This window comes from Phalacrocorax carbo, chromosome 4, assembly GCF_963921805.1.
Source record: "Phalacrocorax carbo chromosome 4, bPhaCar2.1, whole genome shotgun sequence".
Lineage (NCBI taxonomy): Eukaryota > Metazoa > Chordata > Aves > Suliformes > Phalacrocoracidae > Phalacrocorax > Phalacrocorax carbo.
The window spans coordinates 52,791,451-52,809,916 of record NC_087516.1 but is presented as its reverse complement, the minus strand read 5'-3'; the positions used below and the strand labels follow the sequence as shown (position 1 = coordinate 52,809,916).

At 37.9% G+C, this 18,466-nt stretch overlaps 1 protein-coding gene across 1 annotated transcript in view; it reads right to left on the bottom strand.

Moving 5' to 3' along the window:
* The window catches only part of GRID2 (glutamate ionotropic receptor delta type subunit 2), a 743,546-nt gene that overhangs the window by 236,390 nt on the left and 488,690 nt on the right, over positions 1–18,466 (bottom strand). The window contains exon 5 of the mRNA XM_064449954.1: positions 3,596–3,649. Coding sequence (XP_064306024.1) covers positions 3,596–3,649 — 54 coding nt within the window. The remainder of the gene's footprint in view (positions 1–3,595; positions 3,650–18,466) is intronic.

Below are 18,466 nucleotides of genomic sequence, written 5' to 3'. Positions count from 1 at the left end.
ACTGGTCATAATTGTGCACATTATTGCAGATGAGATCCAACCAACCCTTTGTACAGTAGCATTAATATTTTCACCTCCTGTATGGTGACTGTAGGCAGTGGAAAGTGTTTTGGCCTGTCCTTGAGTAAACAATAGTAATAGAGAAATGGTGACAGCCTCGGGCATAGTAAGATGACCCTGAATGTTTTAACAAAGGAAAATGCTCGAGACACACATGGACTGAAAATTAAAAAAAGGACATTTCTTTCACTTAAAATGAGCAAAAGAAAGAAAAGTGCTGAAAATCATACAAATGTCCCTTCCCCAGTCCCGCCAAATAAAATCAAAGCTTACTGTACACTTGTGATTTCAAAGTCATAAAGAAATATAATTTTACTATCCTGTGCTTTTTGAGGTTATATTTACTACAGTACAGAGGAAAGAAGCAAGCAAAGACAGGCTGATGGCAGAGAGAGAGAAATCCATTCTCACATTCTGTTAAGGTATATTTTATCATGACTACATTAAAATATGTGACTCCTGCAAATTTTAAATAAAGAATTGCACCATCTGCTTTAAAGCCCTGAAGAAATAGGAACATTTATTTGGAGAGTGTTTCCTCAGCTGACTGCACTGATCAAAAGAGATTTGTAATATTTGCAAAGGACTAATATGATGTATTATGCTTTAACAAATTATGAATCCTTCATTTTATGGGAACAACCCCCTCCTCCCACGCTTGCATTTCCATTATGATAGACAGTCTTCAGACAAATTTCTTGTGTTACATAAAATGGTAACTAATGGGACAATAAAAATTGAGGAACTCTTTCCAGACATTATAGCATTTAAAGTGAGCAATTAAAATAACAGATGTTACCTTACAAAGCCTAAACAGGTTCCTGACCACAAAATTGAAGGTGGTATTTCCTTTTGTATTACTGTACTCAGTAAGTGTGTTGTATCCCCTTGGCACAGTGATGGAAAAGGAAATTCCAGCTTACTCTGGTACCTCACTGCAAGGAATTATTTGAATCATATGTGGATTTTGCAAAACAATGCATTTTCACTGTCATAGATCATATTAGCTTTTCAGATTAGGAGGCCAGAGCAGCAGCGTTACAGTTACTTAGTTGACAGTCTGATTTAGCCAATACAGGCAGACAAACACAGATGTCTAGGTTGTCTAAGATGTCAAAAACCTTTTGATTTATGTAAGCAACAAAATGGGCAGAGCTCTGAGATAAATTCACAGTCATATGGAAGTACTGTGGTCATCAACAACTAATGGACAACCATATCAAATGGACTCAGATTGGAAGATAGATATTTTATATACCACACAGTAAGGGGCCTGTAAATCACTGCACTGCCAAAGCGAAGGTATTGTGATCTTATTACTGAACTGGTAAAATGTTGCAATAAGCAAGTAATATTATGCAACGTTCATAATTCAGCAAATATTTACATTTCTGTTGTAATTTAAACATGGGAAAAAGGAAAAATAGGGCAAAGCATGATTCTTTCCATAACATTACATACAAATCTTATTTATTGCTAATCTGATTTTTTGTGTTCACAAAATATTGTGATTATTAGCATTTTGAAACAAACAGAACTTGCGAGTAAGTTATTTAAGTGGGAATATGGATTTAGGTTCAGAAGCAGATTAAGCTGAGATGGCATTAAACATGCTCACCTTCTTTATAACCAACTGCAGGAATGACTGAATGAGAGACAGAGATTTTAATGACTACGGTTTACAGCACAGTTTGTCAGAATGAACTTAATCATGGCTTTTGTCCATTTCACACACAAGACTATAAAACTAAGAAGAAATGATATATGTTTCTCTGCGTACATCATTGTCCCCTCCTAGCTGTTGGGACCGCAGCCCAGAGAAAGAGTTTTGGGGCGGAGAAGGCAGTTTGGAGTGGTAACCACTTTGATCGATCTGCCATTTAATATGCTGCAATGTGCAAATAACGATGCTCAGAAAGCAGAATTATTTCCATAGAGACGCTAATTTCTGAATAAAAAGCAAAGAGAAAGTGAGTACCTGAGGAATGGATCCTCAGTTTTATTTTGCTTTTTGAGGGTGGAGGAGCTGACACAGCTAAAAGCAAGCACCTTTTTTGAACTTTCCAACTGAAAGAACATTTAAAATTAAAAACCAGTCGCAGTGTCTTTAACTTGAACAGCAAGCCAATATCTGGGCTCTGCCTAAGAAATTGTTGCCTAATCTATTGATACAGAGCTTAATGGTAGACTGCTTTAGATGTAGTTAATGTTTTTTTTTTTTAAACAATAAGTAGTAACTCTGAAGAGTAGAGATGAATGCTGTACTTCAAGATTCCACTCACTACAAGTGAATTCTAGTTTAATCTGACAGGAAAAAGAAAACATCTATGATGTTCTCATAACTATCTGTAGCTTAAAGCTGGGTTCTCAACCAGCGAGGCCTGCTCCATTCAGTGCTGGATAACACACACATTACTGGTCAGGAGCAATGCAGGGCCCAAACCGATAACTTCTGTTGGACCTGGGTTGTCTTCACAGCACTTTCTGAGCCATGATTTTCTCCAGGGAAAACTGGCTAAAAGTCCACTGGTTTAAACAAGTAGGCCAAAGTACAATCCCACTGCAACAACTCTATACCTTACTATAACCTTGAAAAAAAAATGCTGTGGATTAAATTACTTCACTATTAGCACACTGTATTAAAGAAAATCTAGTAATTAAGTGTGAAAACTGAAGTGCACAGTAAATCCAGAGAGTAGACGTGGAATATACAGGCAATATCTCCAAGCAATCTTTTTTTCCTGAGGATATACAGGAGTCATATGTTCTACATGTTAGGGGAGTGTCATCTCCCCAGGGAATTCAGCTGTTCTGGACCTAAATTGCATTTCATAAAATAGAAGAAAAATCTGAATGTCGTCAGACCTAAGAACAACAGCATTGTTCAATGTTTTATATGAAAAGCTACTTCACATATTGACTTGTCATATTCTAGCTGACAAGCATTCACGAAGAACCTATTTCACAGTTTAAAAACAGGATCTCAATTTAACTTTATTCCTTTTTTCCCTTCCTGACCATTCATATACGACCTGGTCCAGACAAAATCCTCCCACTAGTATCAACAGGTTTGGGTATCAACCGTGACTGAATTCTAGAGGAATTCTTAACTGAAAGGGAAACATGGGATTTTATTGTTATTTTTATTATTAAGAAAAATCATCAAAATATAAACAACACAAGCACTCCATTATGAAAGACTACATATGAAAAAAAGACCTTAAAAAGATCCCCTTAAAACAGTCAGCTCAAGCTAAATGTGAAATCTCAAGATATTCAGAAGGAAAGGGGTTTTAAAATTTTATTTTCCATGTATTAATTGAATGACTTCTATTTAAAATAGGCAAGACAAAACAGAGAAGTCCAAGGACTTGTAATTCTATTTTTTTTTATTAAGCAACATCCACTCAGCCAGCATGCCTGAACTTTGATGTAGCTCCTGCTTCGGGTTAGCAAAGACAAGATCAGCATGAATATTGTCAGTAAGCCTGGAAACAGGATTCATGGTTCACAACAATGTTCACTTGACAGTTACCTCATTTATAATGATCCAGTGACAGTCAAAAGCAACCAAATTAGTCTCCACGACCTGAAATAGAGAACAAACCAGCTATCAGTCAGCTTGCTTGTGAAAGCCAGAAAAAAATTTAAATGGATGCTCTCTGCAAATAACAAAAACTGAAGCACATGCTCTTGAAGACCTTTGTTATTCAACTGAGGATAGAGAACCTTTAGCAAAATTCTGCAGAAGCATTTGTGTTATTGTTTGACTTGCTAATTAAACTTGGAAAATACATTTCATTGCCCGCATCACAGAAGAGAATATGTTTCAGTTGACTGAGGAGAAAATGAAATCGTTTTTGCCTTAATATTGTGTGTGGAGAGAGAGCAACAGAGAGGAAGGCAGAAAATGAGTATCAAGTAACTCTTGTCAGATTTCTATAGCTCCTCCCTCAAAGGCCTTTCCAGTGTACACCTACCCTGGAAACCTGTGAATTAAAAACTGAAACAAACCCAGGTCAAAGAAAACCCCACAACACACACGCTGGGGTTCATAGAAATGCAAAGAGTGGGGATGAAAGGGTTCTCTTGAGAAAGAGGGCTGTCACAGGGATGATGAATGATGGCCTCTTCCAGGCTCCATGTGCAGAAGGCCTCTAATCCTCCTCCCCCACATCATCTCCCTTATTTTGCTGAAAATTATTCCAGGAGCTGCCTCTGTGCTGGGCTGAAAATGTACTTCCTAACTCATCTTTCTCTCAGCCCTATTCTTTCCTCCCTTGAAACCACTACACTTATGTGGCGATCATGTTTGATTCACCTTTGCAGTGGAAACAAAGAGAGGAAAAAATACATTTGGTCTACTTTCATTAGCGAGGAAAGGAATCACCAACAGGAGGGAGGCCAGAAATAAACTATAGAAAAGGCTGGGCACCTTTAAAGTTTTTTTCTAAATGAAACTGAATTAGCATTTACACTGAAACAGTTTTAAAATGTAATTAATCCCATTGTATTTGTATAATCACCGTGCTCATCTTGATTCACAATTCAAAACCACTTGATACTTAAAACTGCGTTGAATCCCAGAAAAAAACAAAGTCAAAAACTGAAAAAAGGCTTGGAACTTACAATGTTTTAATGTTCAAATAGATGGCTAGTGCTGGGCTGCTATTACTTGGACCGTTGCACAGCAGTCATGTTTGGCTTTTAATGATGACCAACACAAATAGTAGTTGCCAAGGATGACTGCAATTTATACTGTGCCATGTTCAAAGGAGAACAATTTAACTGGCCACAAATCTTAAGAGCAGCAAAAAAACCCCATACTGATAACCTTCATTATTAATTCAAAGGTCATTAGAATTGGGGTCACTGCTTGTTTACTAGAATGATAGGCAAAGCTGGAAATTCTGATCTGGAGAGACTGGAAAAAAAACCCCAAAAGCAGCAGTGTATAAACTGACTTGTTGCCGAAACTCTCACAGCACCAATAAGAAATGAGGGGAAATGACAATACATACATACGTATCTGTGTATATGAGCGTGTGTATATGTATATGAGCACATAGCTGCTAATGTGCTCCTAGAAAATTTCAATATTATTAGCTGTAGGAATCAGGGTCCTCATTTTACATGGAAATTAGACTCACTACTCTTTCTCTGTGGTGACAACAGTGTATTTTGTCATGTTGCTTTGACATTTTCTTGCATTCTCCACAGTAAGCATCCACATGACATATTAAGGAACAGGACAGAAACCGAGTAACTAAGTGATGGGAGGCATTCACAACAGGCCCAGCCAGGATGCTTGAACTGGAGCATGGCTGTTCTAATCAGATTTCTCTTATCAAACCTGTTGGAAGACAAACACATCCAGGAACAGAGAAAGGTTAAAAATGGACAGAATAGTAACAAAGTTCTCAAGGGAACATTTGTTCCTTATATAAATTTCCCAAGCATAGAGTTTATGCCATTTACAACATAAGCAATGCCATTTAAATTTTCCATAAGACAAAACAAATCAGCACCTTACTGAAGCAGAAACAATTATTTTAGTCAATCTACATACATTTCTGCAGAAAGCAGGCAGAATTAAAAAAAAAAAGGGGGGGTGTGTCACATCTGACAAATTTTCTAGTTCCTTGTCAGGTTCCTGGCAATCTTGTCCCTCCTAACTTCTGGCTCCAAGATGTCATGCTGGGACTGTCTGCTCTGCCTTAACTACTCTGCTCAAGATGAGGTCTCCTGAGGTTCCTGTGGCTCCGAGGCAGCCTGCCACAGGGACGCCCTCAGAGTCGAGGCTCCCAGTGGTGTTAGGGGAATGACAACGATAATTATGTTCCACAAAGGGCTCCTAAGCTTTTTCTCTGCTTCCAAACGGCAGTCAACCGAAACTTCAGAATGAAGGAATCCACAAAATGAAAATTCTCATTTTCTGTTCAGTTTTTAATAACACAGTAAAAGTGGGGTTGATCACTTCTTTGTGCCTGAAGCTTCGGCTGATCAGATTTTAATGCACTTTATCTTCCATTAAAAGTTTGGTTTCAGTTCATTTATTTTCTTTATAAATTCTTGGTTCTGTGTACCTACTTTGCCCAAGCTCTCAAATTTCAATTAGGCAAGGCCTTTTCAACAGTGTATGGTTGTAAGTGTTGCTGTTTTTATTATGTACAGCTCACAGACCACTTAAGCCAGACTATGGAAGAGGCTTATTGGTCTCACAAGTCACTTGCATTATTTCAAACTGCTCAGGCTACCTGTGACAGATTTATTCACAACTTGCAAATAATAAGATGAAATGCATCCATTTTTTAGTTACAGTTGAAACTCCTCAGCTGAAAGATCATGTTTTATCCATTAAAGTTTATGCATTCATGAACCTACTCAATATTAAAGCCATTTTCTAAAAGCTTATGTCAAATTGAGATGAACTTGTAATGTACTCAGAGACACTCAAACTAATGTATTCAGACAGAGTTGAGATGGGCTACGAATAGCCCCTTATTTAAGAATTCACTTTCCCTTTTGGTCTGCCAGAAGCTGCTTTTTGGCATTTTCCTTAGCCCACCCACCCAAACCTTGTTCTAGTATTGAGAGTGGTAGCTTAAAAAGATCATTGATGATGCCCTGAGAAAGTTGCTAGGTTTTTTACATTTTATTTTATTTTATAGAATACAGATCTACATCTAAACTTGTGACTCAGCATTAGACTGGGGTTTCAAGGCCATCTTTTCATAGAACATGGAATCATTAAGTTTGGAAAAGACCTCTAGGATCATCAAGTCCAACTGTCAACCCAACACCCCCACGCCTCCTAAACTATGTCCTGAAGTGCCACATCTACAGGTTTTTTGGACACCTCCAGGGATGGTGACTCCACCATCTCTCTGGGCAGCCTGTTCCAGTGCCAACTGGAACAGGCCATTTGGGCCTGTTCATCATTGGGCCATTTGGTCTACCTGATGAAATCCTAGTCCCACTGATATCACTCACAAAAGAGCTGTCAAATTCAGCAAAATAAGGATGCTGCATCTCAGTCTTTCACCTCTGAACACCTCTTCTCCCAGTATGGCCTATATTGTCCATTTAATTGACTTCAAAGTTGTGCAGTGCACATTCTACATCTGTATGAATTGCAGGGGACTATACTATTATCATCATCATTCATAGCCTTCCGATATTTTCCAATTATTATACTGCTTAACGTTTTTCAGTGTAGAATAATGCCCAGGCATAGACACCGTTTTACAGAAAATAAATAAATTCAATACTATGTAAACCTTCAGTTTTGATGCTTGAAGGAAAAGGTTGTTTAACCCTAAAGTTTTCTTCGAACACTAACAGCAATCATATGCATAATCTGGCAGTCAGAAGATTCTCTCCATCAGCAGTTATTAAGCACAAGTTTACAAGTCCGAGAATATATTAAATCACTCAGAAAAACCCCTAACTATCTACAGGCAGCAGCAACACAACCTAGATCCAATTACCTGTCAGTAAAACAGTCATTACTTGGCCACAGCAAGCCTTTACAGTCATGACACAATGTTCCACAATGCCCTTGTCGATCTACTGAGTTTGCTGTTTAGTTTACTTTAAAAAGCCACTGCATTTTCACTTGGAAGGGATGATAACAAATAAGATTAAAGTGAAAAAAACCAAAAAAGCATGGCTGGTTCTGAAAAAAATTGTTCATAACCTAAAAACACATACAACACATCTTCAATGGAACTGTATAATGCAGTTGTGTAGAAGTTTTCTATGACTGATAAGGTCAGAAATTTAAGACATACATTAGTTTTCGGAATTATGATCTTTGGTTGAACAATTCACACTGCATGCATATCAAGTGAGTTGGCATGAGCTTGTGTTTTGTGCCAGGGAATAATGAATGTATAAAATAACACTAGCAAAGGCGTAAAGGCAGTAATGAAGAAGAAATCTGATGTCCTGTACATTAGAAGCAATAAAACAATTTGATGGGTGGGTGAGTGTGGGTGTGTGTGGGTGTGTGGGTGTGTGTGTAGGAGGTAGGAGCTTCAAGACCCCAAGCATTTGAATACAATGCAAGTTTCAGATTCATCCACTGGTTCTGCTGGCTCCATGACAGGAAGGAGTGCTGTGCACTCCCGTAAGGCTAGGGACAGATTGGAAATTTCCATACAAGACAGAAGGCAGGTGAAAGTATTGTTTATGCAGCTCACCTCTTAAGCTAAAACTGAGAAAAATCAGAGTGTGCATTCATAATGAGGGCTGAACACCAAAATCCAGCACAGATATTAAATGGAAAAGAGTTGATCCTTTCCAAAACAAAGAAAACCATGCACGTTTGACAAATTATTTTTTCACACTTCCTCTAGGGGAAATCATAGAAGAATTCAGCTGTGGGTTACTAACAACGCAAAGCTATAGTTAATGCAGAAAGCTCTCTCAAGCTAAACATAGCTGCTACCTGGGAGAGTATTAGGAGACAGCACCATATATACCTACCCTGTTCTTACTGCTCCCTCAGGCATTTGCTTACAGCCACCTTTGGAGGTAAGACACTGAAACAGTCTTTGGTCTAACCCAAGATGGCTGCTTTTATGCTTCCAAATATATTTTGCTTCCTTAACTGTGATGAATTATACTAGCAGTAGCTAAAAAAAGCAGAAACTTATTAATTCTGTATCAACTGTTCTGCAGTTCAGACTGGTTTTGTTTACTGAAAGGGTAAATAATTTGAAACAAGACAAAAAAAAAAACCACAACATTCTGTGCTGTTGAGATGGCATTTCTGCCGTTCCACTAAGTACCTCCACTGTGCAAGCACATACATAAGCAGATGAACTCCAGTACGTACTGTGGAGCTGCGTCCTTGCAGTCTAATGCCAAGAGCAACTCACACACTCCTGTGTCACCCAACTAAATCAGTGTCAGAGAACAAGCAGAGGACAACCAATATAGCCAACGACTTCAAAGAACAATTTTTCTAAATTCAGCGTTTTTTCCTCTATAGGGTGTTAGTATTTAATGCCATATCACACAGTTCTCCAGTACTAAGAATCAAAGCAGCAAGTTAGCAGTCCAGTTTTGAAATAGACTTCATGAAATTGTGGAAGAACTGAAAAAGAAATTCACTCTCTACCCACTCAACCACTGCTCAGACTGAGAGTTCACACTGGAGTACTTAAAAACATTGTGTCATTAGTTGCATAAATCCTGCAGCAAGGGATACAACCCGCTGAGTACACAGTGCCAATCATACAATCATAGAAATCCACAGCAATAGATATAAAAGATAATTCCTAACATCTTTGTAACTTTAGAAACACATTCATGTCAAACTCCAGCAGTTCTCCTAATACCCTATTAAAATAAATCAAACTTTTGCTTCATGAGGAAGGTGTTCCACTTAGTCAAACACGGATGCTATTGAACCGATGAGCAAGAACACGGATGAAGCAGAAAATGATTTTCTTTTTCTAAAGAATTCAACTACACACCAAGGGAGATTTTGCAGAGAGCAGAAAAATGCTGTCAAGAACACACAAGCTATGAGCAAGGACAAACCATCTGTCATTGACAGTAACTCCAGAACTCCTGAATCTTTGGAAGAGCCTGACAGTTTGTCACAAGTATTTCTATTGTTCATGCTCAAATCTAAATGCAAGACAACCTAAAGGAAATAAAGAAGTAGTAGTGCCAGCATGCAAGTTTTTGCACGTGCCATAATAAGCAAGAAAGCAAAAGAGCTTCCCAAGAAAAAGGGCATGTAATTTAATAGACATAAAAAGTTCTCTAGATCTCCTCTTCCTTACAGATAGGGGCCCACAGGCGTGAGTCAAATCTACAAGATGCAGATCAGAACCCTTACAAAGGAAACTCAGGAAGACTGTCTGGATCGTCAAAATTCACCTCCACGCACATGTAACAAGTTAGACAAGTTGTGCAAACATCCAATGAGCGGTAATGTTGCATGTATTAAAAGATCCATACAGAATCTGGCCATCTCAAGTGTCTCCTGTTTGAAACATAGGGGAGAGCCCTGGCCTCCAGTTTTACCTTTGCTACAGCTGGGACTGCTCTACAAGCTACCCAGATGCAGTGACTCATTTCTCAAAATGTTGAGAAAAAGTGTCTCCAACTCGAACTGGCCCTTCCTGTTAATTTCCTGCCCCACCAGGAGCTGTGGTAGTGACTGTGAATCTCTTTCTGCTGGGCCACCGCTGACCAAACCACATTTTCCATTTGATTTTTCACAAAAGCCAACAGATGGCATTGCGTAATCCCTTGTTTTTGGAACTGGCTGGTATTGAAATAATTTAGGAAGTGATTTAGAAAGCTAGTTTTCTCAAGAGTTGAGCTGGGACACAAACTTCCTGCTAACCTCTTCCAAACCTCCTCTGTCTACAATATGTCCCATTTACATAATCTTGTAGTCTGAACTGCACTCTTCCAGCTAGAAGACTAGTAAATTGCTTTCATCCAATACCACTAGATTAGTTGCCCATGTCTTTTCACAGACCAACATCTTGGAGTCACCACTTATTTTATAGGTGAATATATGCCTTGACCTAATTTTCTCTCCCAGGGACATAGCAATTTGGTGAACACCAACATATGATAAAACCAGGCTTCCTGTATATATATGTGAGACAAAAAGCTGCCACTTTCTCACCCCACCCCCAAAAAAAACCAACACAAAAAACAACCATCGAACAAATAGAAGCCAGAGACTATTTCTTAACAATTCCTTTAACTGAAGAGATGTGACTTGGCTAGTTTGGGCACCTACAGAAGTCTCCTGTAGTATAGACGGCTCCTCAAGCAGTGATATGCAAAGCAAAATAAGAAGGTTAAAGACTATTAAATAGGTAATATACAGATAGTACTAGGAAAGGTATGTGATAAACTGAAGACTGCCTTACCTGATCTGAAGTTTGGAAAGGTAAATGCATGTAATTGTACTATTTAGTATGTTGTACTAAGTTAAACACTGAAGGACTTGTGCATGGAAATCCTGAGCTTGTCTCCAAGTTCTCTGTGTTTTGTTTTCTGCTTTTTTTTCTTTATTTTCTCCCCTCTTTTTTTTTTATTTTCCTTGTAGCTGCTATTTCATTAAACCACCATCATTTTATCAGGCTATTTGTACCACTTCTTCCTGCTGGTGCCACAGCAAGACCATTTCTGTGTCTCTGCGCTTAGCCTTTGAGATTCTCAGTAGGGAAATCAGTTGATTTATAAAGCTCATTCTTGCACACCAGAAACTAAAGCTCATAAAAATCTCTCTTCACTGAAAGCAGTATTTTTGGAATCTAATTGTGGAATCTCTACCCATTTCCATGTGAGGTAAAAACCCCACACATGGCAATACTTATTTTTATTCTTATGTATCATCATCCCTTTCTGGGATTCCTTTCCCTCAAGTTCTTTCTAAGCAAAAAAAAAAAGAATACATTGGATGAAACCTGATAGAGAAATCCCTAGGCTACTAGTTGTCTAGTTCCCAAGGATTAAGAAGCAAGTTTCTACATGACTTGGTGGGGGAGGGGAGGAAAAGACATCTAGTCTCCTCTTAAGGACAGGTGAGATGTCTGACATGGCTTCTTTTGCTTGTCTTATGAATGCACATTTTTTTGAAAAAAAAAAAAGTAGTTGTTGAGGTACTTGATCAGTTTTTCTTTTTTTTCAGATTTACTTCAAAGGTGATACTTTTAAACTAAATGAATTGGGTTATTCCACTAAGTAATTAGTTTTATATTGACTTGTCTTGCCATCCTAATTATATGTGAAACAAGCCAAGCTCCAGGGAAGATTTCATCTCCCTTGCCCTAAGATTTTAAGAGATGGAGGCAGTTCAAGTAGAGAAATCAGCCCCATGTTAAAGAAAAGAAGTCAACAGTTAAATGTTCAATGAAGGTAAACAAACACAGCATTAACACTTCAGTGAGTATGACCATTTCCTTATATTGGGAACACATAATAAAAATGCATTCTGTCTGGTAGAAATGGCAATTTTAATTTTTTCCTTCCTTTCATCATTGAGAAAAGCTAATAATGCATTTATTTTATAGGAACCTAAAACCATGCATCCTCCTCTGAGGTCAACCTGTAGACTATAGGTTTAAAGCAATACCTATAAGCAATTTAGGCACCTTTCACTTTAAGGACTATTTCAGTCTTACAATCCGTTTTGTTGTTTCTAAAGTTATGTTTTGATTTATATTCCGGTTATCCTCATGAAGTGTTTGTAATAGCCACTCTGGGGGGGGGACCATCAAAACCAAACAAAACCACCACAAATCTGCTCTGAAACTATTTGGCTTTAACCCAAACCATGAGCATATTATGCTACCTGCACTGGAAGACAGTTGCTAGAAAGAAGAATAGTATTCTCAATGCACAATAAGGTACATCCCACCTAGAAACTGCTTATTTCAAAGTAACAAAGTGATTCAAACTCTCATGTAAATTCAGAAATTCAGATTAATTCCTGTTGTACAATTGACTGTACCTTCCTTTCTTGTTAAGAACTTCTTGTAATGTCTTTTATACATAACTAGATTTTGTTCATAGTGAGAGTAGTAAATTGATGCCTGAAGATCTCTTGTTCTTCATCTGTTACTTTTTCTTCTTTTTTTTTTTTTTTTCTTTCTTTAAAAAATCTGATTTCCATTTGGGTGTCTGAAATCTAAGCTGAAAACTTGAGTATATGGGTTGAACAAGGGATTTGAATTAAACAGTTGTCATCACCTTTGAAGGTGAAGAATCAAACATAAGAAGCCTAAATCTATGCTGAAGTCTCAAAAATTTCCTCCTCTGTATGGATTAAGAGTTGGAATCAGAGATTCCTCCTGACTGCGTTGTTTGTTTTAAACATCTCACCATCTCCCACAATCAAACACATTCAGGAGCTACCCCTTGAGTGAACTCGCTCTAGATTAAAGGCTGTTGACAAGCCCTCCAATAGAGGGAAAATAATTGCCTTGCTGATTTTGACATTTTTGTAGCCAACTTCACTAAGGCCAGAATTTCTTTGCAACAGGGAAAGTTGGGGATAAATGAAATATTTTATAGATTTAAATTTATCCTGTCCATTCACCTAAGTTATTTTTCTAGGCAGAATGAAAAGTTCAATTCCCACTTTTAACCCTTTGCAGACTTTATAGGTAGCAGCAGGTTTATGACAAGCCTTACTGATATGAAGCAACCTTTCAACCTGTTAACATGACATGAGAAGCTCAGACAAACAGCCATTAACTCTAGGCTTTAACTTGTAGAGGAAAAAGGAATGTCAGTCTGACAATGGACCATTCGTAATATACACTTTTGGTAATTAGGCTGTGAGTGAAGAGAGCTTTGGAAGCTGCAGGAAAAAAAATACAGATGATAAAATGATATCTGTCATAATTTCAACATGTGCTCTTCTAGTAGCTCATATAAAAATATGCAGATTCTTATTTACTATCTCTTTAAACCTGTTGCCAATATGGAAACATGTACATAATGTTTCTAATGGGAATCATGATTAACCAGATAAATTTATCACTTTAGTAAGGTAGCGAACAGTTAGGACTGAAGAAGAGCACACTTGTAAGGCACAAGATTCCTTCCCAGTGTGCATTATTATGGGTTGATGCCACTCAGCAAAAGGACATTGATTCAAATAAAACTTGTAAAAAATCTTGTAAGGGTAGTATTTTTAAATAACCTTGCCCTTCTTGTCCATATCTGATTTTATACCCTAGTAATTCTACAGATTGTAATGCAGTTGTCTTGCTTACACCATTTAAAATGAGAAGAAAAGTTAAATAGGATGGAAACCACTGTCAGAAAAAGGGTGAAAACCTTGGAGCTTCAGCAAGAACTTGAAGGAAGGAAGTAAAGAACAGCACCACTGATTCAGAAAGCTGTTTGTTAGTGTGAACAAATAGTTTTTAGACTGCCACCATTTAAAAGCGAGCAAACAGAAACCACAAAGACAGAATACCAGTTTTCTTAATAACGGCCAATTTCCATAAAAATCTTCCTGTTCACCCCAGCTACCAGCAACCCAAATTAATAAAAAACAAAACAAAACAAGCCCAAAACAAATTTAATAACCCAATTAATTTTAAATAGTCTATTTGGCTGATTTTGGTTGATTGTTTTCTGATACTAGGTGTGGGTGCTGTTTTGAAAGAATTTCAGTAGAACTATTAAACATACGTATTGTATTTATGTCTTCAAACTGAAAATGCTAGTCTTAGTTCACCTCCTTTTTCCAAGAGTATCAAGGGAATATTTTAGGCCCAGACCCTCTGAATTGCTCAGCATCCATAAGTTAGCCAGATTTTCCTCAACTGGGACTGCAGGATGCTGAGAGCTTTTGAAAACATGCCCATTCCATTCAGGTTTTTAAATATAAGTTGAGTGCCTTGAAAATCCAGCCTTGATTATGCTGGCAGCATGTTGTGTATTTTATTACTGTTATGGAAATCTGGTTTCAACTCCTTTTGCATCTGTTAGCAAACTCAGGATCTAGTCTGACGGTGTAGCAGGGAAAATGTTAAACATCATACACTACAGAATATATGGGTGCTGCTCTTTTTTCCTTCTTCACTGTCTGCCTTAAAAGCGTTTGTTGCCAAGCATCAGATTGACATTACTGAAACAGAAAGTATTTCATTTTCCTATCACAGGCATTATTAACGAAGGTCACCATTCAAGTGACAAAATATCACTGAAGTCATCAGCTCTTTTTGCTCTTCAGCTTGATGGTGGTGCCCCTTCTGTCACTTCACATATCTGTAGGGAACAACAGTGGCAGAGGCTCAAGTGAGACAGCCCACGTTTCTGACTTGCACATAAACTTAGCATTCAGCTCCTCTCCAAGTAAGCAGGCTGAAAGTATTTTTTTGTCTGGTAATAGAAGTTCAAGAATCAAGAGTAGTTTAATAGAGTTCTAACTGGCTGCAGGCTTGAGGCTCCCTACGAAAAAAACTCCTCTCAAAAGCATGCATACCAAGACAAAATCTAGGCTAAACCTATTGAAAATATTCTAACCACCAAACTGAAATATCAAATGTGAAGCCCATCAGCCATTGTGGTTTCTGTGCTTCACAACAGATCACTAAAATGGATCACTCTTACTAAGGTCCAAAGGTATTGCAAGCCCAGAAGATCTGCACAAGGACTCACCAAGTTTCAGAGAGGGCGTGGATTGAAACAGCAGCCTTTTTCATAATGGTTCTAAATTTTCCTAATAAAGTACCTCTACATTTTGGGAAATTCTGCTATGACCCTACTTTCACAGCCAGTCAACTAAATGAACCTAAGCCGTAATTTAAAGATTTTTAGTATTACTGTAACATATTTATGATAAGCAATGCCTGTCCTCTCACATTGACCATGCAACAGAGTTCAGATTCAGCTTCTCCCCAGAAAAGTGCTGGCCAGAAATCTGTTTGCATACCTCCGATCTGAAATGTTTCATATATACACTATTGAAAGTTATTAACAAAATAAGGTTCAAGATGAATACAAAGTACTCAATATATTACCATATTCCTATAGCTGCTAATTGTTAAGCTACCAGAAGTATGGCAACTCAGCAGAAACTGATACAGGTTAAATTATCTTCCAGCCTTAAAAAGAAAGAAAATATGCACATTTTTTTCATCATTGTTTGATGTTGATTTAAAAGTTGGTTCCACAGAGTAATTGCATCTGGATCCAAAGTGTCCAAGCAGCATCTATATTTTGAAGGACAGACACTGGGGATACAAACATGGCAGAATTGCAGGCTCAGGACACCTGGGACATGAGCTCAGCTCTAATATTGAACAGATCCTGACAGACTGGAAAGTATTTTAGCCATGAAAGAATGGCACAAGTGGCCAATGTATTCATTTACAGAAGCAGATGAAACTTTCTAGCCATCAAGTATGGGTAGGTATTCTAAAACACTTCTGTTTTAAGGTATTAAAAACAAAATGCGGAGCTGTTATAGGAAAGGAAAAGGCTGCAATCATAAGAAAACCAGAAAACTATCGGCATTTAACATGAACAGTGTAATTTGAGCCATTCCGTACAGTTCTTTAATAATTTATAGGCATTAAGTTGCCAAGAATTGTTTCTTAAATTGTATTGTGGAACAGTTGCCTGTTTCTTTTGGCTTACTAAACAAAAAGGCTTAAATTAGATCCTTTCTATCACCTTTTAAAAATATATTGGAAAGCTTTCATGGAGAAAAGTGAAGAGTGGGAGACCTTTAAGAGGATTTGAGCATTCCAGAAAAGGAAAAACGGCGTGCATTTTGTTAAAAATACCATTAGTTCTGCATTTTTAAGTTTGTGAAAGCAACAATAGCCTTAGCAAAATGAGCTACAAAGAAAAATGAAGACCTTTTTAACTTTTGCAAAAAGAAGTATTGAAGACCATCCTAGACTAAGCCTGGATTCCAACTGTATTTTTTCATGGAAAAGAAGCTAAAACCATAATTTTATTTGGTGGTTTTTTTGAGTTTAGATCAACAAACATCAGTAGCTTGACTCATACTTATGGTAACAGTCCCTCTAAAGTCCGTGTAATTACTCAGTTGATTAAATTACTCATATGAGGAAAATAATTCATATGTATAAGAGATTACCAGCACAGGTGCCTCGACGTAAATTATGAAAGGCATATTACAGAATGTCATAATTTTTCTAGAATCACATTTCTTTTTCCCACGGGTACTGTCAAACACCTCTTTACCTTTAAGCACTGCATTTTCATAGCATTCTTTCAATCATCCTTTTTGACTAACCTGAACCAGAACAGTAATAGATCTCTCCTGTTCCAACTATTAATATTATGGGCACACGGTCTTTGCCTTTGGACGGTAATAGAAGCACACTGTCAGACCCAATAGCCAGACAATCCTTGAAGTGATACATGAGCTTTACACAAGAATAATCAACAAGAGAGCGCTCTATTCTCTCCAGTCTGATTGGTAGGAAAAACAAGTTGGCTATAAGGCTGTATTTTCAGCTGGGAGCAAGTACATCAGAAGTCCTCTGTGGGTCTTGAAGTATACAGTGCTAAGTTGAGCCAGTCAGAAGAATAAAAGTAAAGAAAAAGGAAGAAAGGCAGAAAGACAAAAATCACAACCATCTAGGAAGGTAATTATTTGGTCTATTATGCAGTAAGTAAGAGAAATACACATCTGTCATGAAGAAATAAATTACAGCGAAGTTTGCTGTTCACCTAAGCAAAAATCTGAATGTGTGAGCATAATTATGGCCCATCTCAAGTCCAATTAAATCCCAACCTACCCAAGGCAGACAGGCTGGCACAGCCCAGTTAGAGCTGTGTCAAATGTCAGGCAACTGCCTGAGCCATTTCCCAAAGCTAAGTCAGGGACAGGATGGGGGAAAATCCTTCCCATGTCCGCACCCTTCCCTGCAAGCAATGAGGGACCATGACCACCGCACAGTGCTGAGCAACTAAACATACCTGCTCAGACACTGCTAACTAACTGCAGCTGAACACATTTCTATAGCTGCTTTTAAGGGCACACCGTATTCCCTCTATGCGCTTCATATATGGCACTGCCTACTCTTGATGATGGGCACTGATGTCCCATACCACTGCCTGGAGTCACCACACTTTCTCATCTGCCAATGCTATGTTTTATCTCCATCACTGAAGCACTATCAGGATGAGAAGAAAGATTTCATAGGCAGGGGAAAACTGCACCAGCAGAGCCTTTGCTGGGTATTTGATTGCTTTTTCTGGGTATTCCCTTCCTCTGTTTTTTCAGCCTTTTTGGCTGCTGGCCCCTACTGAGCAAGAGGCCTTCTCTCTGGATGCCACAGCAAGAGCAGCCAGGGAAGCTGTGACGCAATTGCTGTCACTTCTTGCCACTTGGATTGACCATACCTATATAACATGTGTTTTTTATGGTACTTTTTCTTATGTGCACACTAAGCATTTTTTCTAGAGAAGACAAGAGAATTACAAAAAAAATAAATGGATAAAAAATTAAACCCCAAATCTCTTCTGCGATCAACCAGAAACCAGGAGAAGGGAAAGGGAGGGACTTTATATAGATATGTATTAAAGTTTATGAGACACAGGTATGGACTAAAGCTCAGTGAGAAAGACAAAAGCTCTAAGGAATCATGAGAAATTCAATTTCAGATCATTTTCTGCACTGGCATCCTGGAAACATATTAAAACATATTACTGCAATGTCTGATGCTTGCAACATAGGTTACAAAATACAGCTCTCTGAAAGCTTAACATTGTGCTGACTAAAACCAAGCTTATTTTCCTCTTGTCCTTTTCTCCTCTTGTTTCTTTGTACATGTGAAAATGTCCTTTACGTGACTTATAAACAAGCCCATAAATTTATTTTCCAAACCAGGCATTTTCCAGGATTCTGGAAAAGAGATTTTCA